Source organism: Monopterus albus, unplaced genomic scaffold (assembly GCF_001952655.1).
Source record: "Monopterus albus unplaced genomic scaffold, M_albus_1.0 scaffold423.1, whole genome shotgun sequence".
NCBI lineage: Eukaryota > Metazoa > Chordata > Actinopteri > Synbranchiformes > Synbranchidae > Monopterus > Monopterus albus.
Genome location: NW_018128303.1, coordinates 57,928 through 64,641, shown reverse-complemented (window position 1 = coordinate 64,641; position 6,714 = coordinate 57,928). Strand labels below are relative to the sequence as shown.

Sequence of the window (6,714 nt, the reverse complement as noted above, 5' to 3'; positions counted from 1 at the left end):
CTGAATACTTTCCGTACCCACTGTATGACCCTGATGAACTGCCATGCCCATTCACTATCCCAAATTCCCACCCCCTTGCTTTCTGCCTCTGTACATAAAAGACACACTACTTCATGCACTGGCACTGAGTGTTGGCATTTGACATTTTGTGTGGTATGATTATTTAATATGAACATAATTCCAGTGGCTACCTGACTGATACAGATTACCAGTGAGTATGACATGCTAAAGAAAATAGGTCATAATTCATTTGAAACTTGTGTGTTTTTAACTGTGGTTGATTAATACTACTCCTTTTTTTTTTAGTCTGCCAAATTATTCAACTATGCCAAATGGGACAAAACCTGCAAAGCTCTATTTGTTCTGTTTGCCATCGTTTTTATGGTAACACGACTGATCATCTTTCCATTTTGGTAAGTTGATAATGTGTGAATCGGCAGATGTATTTATGTTTAAATGTTTTAAATGACAATGAGCATTAATGTTTGATATTTAAGTTTCTTTCAATTCATTCTTTTTGATTTTGCGCATTTAATTTTTATTTTTATAAACTAAATCGAGATATTTGTGTTGCTTGCCATATAAAATCAGATTTGCTCTCGTCATTTTTTACAAGTCCAAGTGAAGTCTCAAGTTTTTTATGGTTGTGATAAGTGTTCTATCATCTGCCACATGCCCTACAGACCACTTAGAACACTGCATTGCTATATCTAATTAATTTAAAGCATATGGCTACTTCATTGTGGTCACTCTATTATTTATTAGCATACAGTATCAGCATCGATTAGTTGTTAGGTGTTTGGTACATGGAATACTGTATATAAAATATGTATACAGACTAATGGTTCGTCATGTAACAGGAAAGTTTCACTAACATTATTAGGCATGCAATAACATCTACAACCTATTTTTCAATAATAGTTAAGAGTACTGACATACTGTGTAATTACTGGGGCTGCCCCCTGAAAGGCGGCTAGTTGAAATATTAGTTGAGAAGCCCGTAAGTCAAATGAAACTCTTCTAGTGGAACCATTGTTTTTATTTTATTTCATTTTTTGTCATCCAGTGTGCATTACAATAAAAGGCAGCCCCATCCCCTGTTAGTTTTACCAAGCAGCAATTTGCTCTAACCCTGTGGTCAGGAGGGAATACACACTTCAACAGTGAGACTGTGCAATACATGGATGTATAAGGTCTAACGACAGTATTTAGGAAGCTGCTGCCCAGATTGAGGAGAAAAAGACAACAAAATCCATTAGGACAAGTCATATAAATGTGAGATTTGTACTTTAGTAGAAGTGTTTCCAAACATCATGGCCTACTTTTATAAGAGAAAAGACTAATGGTCACAATAATGTGGTTGGTTTTGCATATGTGCATCCAGTTTGATTGCCCATCACTGCATAGCGGTTTAACGTGTTTTTGCAAAATGCATCCATCCGAATAGGACTAGGAAACTAACAAAAATGCAGTGGGAAAACATTTCAATGAGGAATTAAAAGAGGAATCATAAATATATATTTTTCACCAATGCACACTGACATGCATCAAAGATAACAACAAGGCTGCTTATAATGGGATGAAAACAGGTGCAAACAATCAGGAGAAGGTGAAAACAATGAGTGCCAATTAAAGTAAAATGTCCGAAACTGAGGTGAAACAAAAACAGGAAGTAATGTCAAAATAAAAGCACAAGAATCGAAACAGGCGGGACAGAATCATGACAGGTAAACTAGTGTATAACCATGTCTCAGAAAAAAAAACTATAAAATCATCATTTCAATCGAAATATAAGTGGGCTGCATGTCTCGTTATTCCAAGAAATCCATATGGCAGTCCGACATTAGATACAGTGGGTACGGAAAGTATTCAGACCCCCTTAAATTTTTCACTCTTTTTATATTGCAGCCATATGCTAAAATCATTTAAGTTCATTTTTTTCCTCATTAATGTGGAGCCACCCTTTTCCGACTGAGAACCATGGCCTCGGATTTGGAGGTGCTGATTCTCATCCCAGCCGCTTCACACTCTGCGCCTAGAAATTCTGTCCATAAAAATAATGAACAGAACCGGTGACAAAGGGCAGCCCTGCCGGAGTCCAACATGCACTGGAAACAGGTCTGACTGACCGGGGCCCGGCCGAGCTTAGCCCGAACGAGCGACGTGGGGACGTCCTCCCGTGGGCCCACCACCTGCAGGAGGATCCGTAAGGGGCTGGTGCAAAGTGGATTGGGCAGCAGTCGAAGGCAGGGGCCCCGATGACCCAATCTCTGGACACGGAGACTAGCCCTGGGGACATGAATATTCAAATTCATACAAATATACTGTACAGTGGAACCTCGGTTTTCATATACCCCAATTTTCGTTGAAATTTTGTCCCAGTTTTCAAACATCCCCTCGGTTTTCGTACAGTTGATTGGTCAGTTCAGCGTCATTAGTCCATACCAAACTCGTCCGCCTGCCCGCATGATTCGGCTGCTCATTTCCCGGAAGAAATGAGTGAAGGGAAGTAACCCCAGATAGGGCCTTGATACATGAAGTCTTTATGGAGGGGGATTCCCCTTCCAAACAATAACCTCTCCTCCTCCCTCTCCCCTCCTCACTGTCTTCCATACGCCAACAAGAGTCTTCAATAGAGGTCAAAGTGATGTTAAATGTTCATTTATCAATGTCATTAGTCATTTACATTTATTTCTCATTGTTTTCTGTATGTAAAAATATAGTTATTCTCTATAAAATGTATTTTTGTTAATATTTTTGGGTGTCTGGAATGGATTAATTGGATTTACATTATTTCCTATGGAAATATTGCTTCAGTTTTTTCGTACATTCGAGTTTTGTCTGACTTTTTCGAACGGATTAATCATGAAAATCGAGGTTCCACTGTATAACATTTAGAAAAGCCAAGGTGATTTTGAGGATTAAAATAGTGTCCATCCTGTCTATCCACCCCACAACAGTGGTCCTCAGGTTTTTTCTTAGAATGGAGGTACCTGGGTCACAGTTAGTTGAAAACGCCTGGCGTATAGCACCAGAAGGTCCATAAAAAGGCTTGCTACAGTGACCCTGCATGATTGAGCACAGTAGCCACCTCCTTATTGCTGCTCATGCTGCTGCTTACCTTAGCAACACTGCTGTTGGTATGTCATCATTAGAAACACTGGAGGCTGCTTTCTGTCTGAAAATATTGTAAGGAGCACCTTTCTGGGATATGTTTATGGCCAAGGCATTTATATCCTGATCAAAGCTTTGCTACAGCCCCGGTAGATAGTCTCTTATTTCTTGTCAATTGATGCTTTTCCAAAACTTGGTCAGTAGGAAAAGCATCTCTCCCTATAACACAATACAACAGAATGAAATCAAATCAACATCATTTGTACCAGTCAAATACACATCATAATCTAATTATGCAGGACATAGGTCTGAACCCTAGATATTAGACATTTTCATTTGTCTTTATTCTGCTCATGTTTCAGGCTGATCCACTGTACCTGGGTTTACCCTGTTCAACACTACCCTGCCTTCTTTGGCTACTACTTCTTCAATGTAATGCTGGTTGTCCTCCTCTGTCTGCACCTCTTCTGGGCTTACCTCATTCTATGCATGATCAAGAAATTCATGTTTGGCACAGTAAGTTTGCTCAGTTAGAACCCTCTGTTATTTATCAATATTTCAAAATCTTTTTTGATGGGTACAAAATATTTTTGTGTTAGTGCGATCTAGTAAGGCTGTCCAGATATTGTAGCATATCATCATCAGGCAGGCAGCTAATGTTAGGTTGTTATACAGAGGGGAACAAACACAGGGCTTGCTGTGAGTACTGGGGTATTCTTCATACAGTATGTCACTAAACAGATCCAAGATCAAATGAGTAATAGTGGTTTTTCTAATGCTGGCTAAGGTTATCCAGACATTTCAGTTCTATAACCACCAACTGAGTTGTGGATTGGAAATGCAAGTGCATGCTCTAGTGGTCATTGACTATACTTTAAATATTGACAGTTAAATCTATGATCGGTTTGTTTCACATTGGCTACGTGTAAATGTCCAAAGAAGGAGTGCAGTCTGTCACCCCAGAAGAATGACAGCTTCTGTCTAAGGGCTACAATGACTTTAAAGGTTTAAATCCATGAGGCAACTCTGCAAAAACACTGAAAATGCAGAGTTGTATGCACAAAGTGACAAATAAAATGCACAAATTTTCCATTTGTGACATGCCAAACCAATGTTAACTCTGGTTTTTCCTTGTCCTTTGTCGCACTCTTTCTGTGCTACAGAATGCAGCCTCTTGGGTCTAACAGATCCGCTCCCATCCTGGGTTGTACCTGCACATGGTGCGTTCATGGTCTGTCTTTGAAATGACCCATACTGGTTTGAAAAATGCATTTTATAACTTTGGATCAACGGGGCGTGGAAGAAGTGCAGTGCACACCTCTAGACAATTTTGCACTTGATTTATCCACATTTGTGCTAAATCTTAGTTACTGTAGCTTTAACTCCTGTCATTGTTAGGATGGCTCGAACACAGAAGTGAGCGAGTCACAAAAAATTGACGGACCCAGGTGACTGACTTCGATGCAGGCAGTGCTAGTTTATTTACAGTGTTAAATTATAAGTGACAAGAAATGAACAGTAGAGTAGTAATGGGGACCGGGTGTCAAGCTTCGGAGGGTAACACAGTCAATGGTGGAGATGATGAGAAGAGGACCGGGCTGTGGACACTGGGATTCACTCCTGGACTGGTCGAGTGGGATGGTTCTGAAGATGAACAGAAATAGTACATACGGTAAGTAGTAGACTGCATCGACCTGCAGGGTGGTGATGAATCAGAGTGGAGGAGGTCCGTGGTCCGAAGGAGCGACTGAGGCGAGGAGGGAATGAATCTAAGCAGCTGGAGAGAAGGAGACAAAAAATACTAATACAGATCAAAAGAACGACGGGGAACAAACGGGCCTGAGAAATGCTAGAAAGAACTGGCAGGGGAGTGAACGAAGAGCAGGGACTAAATAGGGAGAAACTGATCAGGTGCAGCTGGTGGTAATCTGGGGGTAAGGAGTAGGTGTAAAGAATAACGTAATCAGGGTAAGGAAGTGAAAACAAAGTGAGGGGAGTGAGAAAGTAGGTGCAGCCGGGCAAACCTGACAGTCATGTCAGTCAGTCAGCAGGTTTACAAAAATAAAATGATGGCAGCCCACTGAATGTATCAGGTGTCCTTTGTATTTTTTCACTCCTGCCCCTCTATGGGCGTAAAATCCTTTCATAACTAGCCACCTATACGTAATCGGTGATTTACAAATTCAGTCAAAGTTACAAATGTGTATAAACCAATTTGTGACATTGGTGTGGTGAGTAGAGCAGTCGTCTCCCAACCAGAAGGTTGAAGGTTTGAATCTCGGTGCCTGCAGTCCACGTGTCGAAGTGTCTGTCCTTGGGCAAGACACTGAACCCCCCATTGCTCCCGATGGTTAGAGCCATCGGTTGAGTTGGCACCGCAGATGGCTGCCATCAGTTCTGTACCGGAAACAAATTCTTGGTGTATAACATATTTGGCCAATTATCCTTATCCCTTTTACGACAGTGCTGTGTGTACAGTGTGTCCATAGCAGGCAGTTCAGTCCCAGTGACCCTCTCTGCAGTCTTTATGACCCTTTGAAGAGCCTTCCTCTCTGCCTGTATGGTTACCATACCAGACTGTGATGCCAGTAGTGAGGATGCTCTCTACCAGTCCTCTATAAGCCTGGGTGAGAGGGTGGCGGTTTCATTCATGCTATGAGGTGACTATAGTGAACGGAAGGTCCACAGAGTAGTAACTGCTTTGTGGGCTACTGAGAAGGAGCAGATAACTTTAGTATTTCTGCAGCCCAAGCTGACATTAAAGGTTTTGCAGGATTGTAGCTGCCTGATCTCTGTCATGTAGCACAGAATATTGTGAAGTCTCTTATTGCAGAAGTATAAATCTAGTTTAACCCTAACCATAACTACTGAAATTAATGGCCACAAATAGAATTACCATCAAACAATCAATTATATCAAAGGTTCTGCCTATTTGTCTCATACATCTGACCCACCATGCTCACTGTGTCCACACTGGTATTACAGTGAGAAATAATTTTGGATGTGCTGTCCTAAAGGATCATTCTTGTTAATTATTGATTTGCCAGTATTTTTGAAGCTATAGAAATCAGACAGGTAAGCTGAGGTTACAAAATCTGCTCACAGGTGGTGTTATGGTTGAGTCCCCTCACCAGGGGGTGAGGGAGAACAAGAGGTAGGACTCAGGATGCAGACCCAGGTGCTAGTAAAAAAAAAAAAAAAAGGTGGTTTATTGGAGAAAAGCAAACAAAGTACTGAGTATATGTACAGTATTGTTCAAAATAATAGCAGTACAATGTGACTAACAAGGGGCCTATTTCAAGAAGGCGGTTTAACAAACTCAGAGTTCAAACCTGAACTCTGAGTTGACTTACTCAGAGTTGGAAAACTCTGAGTTTTCGGTTTCAGAACAGCTGAAAAGAGTTGGTTTAATCAACTCTGAGTTGTCTGACTCAGAGTTAGGCGCGTGCCACGCGACTATAAAAAGCCCTGAACAATGGAGTGAAGAAATTACGAGTCACCATGGCAACAGGACCAAGCCAAAATAGGTCTGCGTTTTTCCCCGACAGAAATGGATGTGCTACTACAAGCATATAGTGACTACGAGCCCATATTCCGTAA

The 6,714-nt window shown here is 41.1% G+C and overlaps 1 protein-coding gene across 1 annotated transcript in view; it reads left to right on the top strand.

The window, feature by feature from the left end:
* The window catches only part of LOC109951998 (ceramide synthase 2-like), a 96,405-nt gene that overhangs the window by 85,392 nt on the left and 4,299 nt on the right, over positions 1 to 6,714 (top strand). Inside the window, exons 8-9 of the mRNA XM_020586819.1 lie at positions 307 to 413; positions 3,477 to 3,630. Coding sequence (XP_020442475.1) covers positions 307 to 413; positions 3,477 to 3,630 — 261 coding nt within the window. The remainder of the gene's footprint in view (positions 1 to 306; positions 414 to 3,476; positions 3,631 to 6,714) is intronic.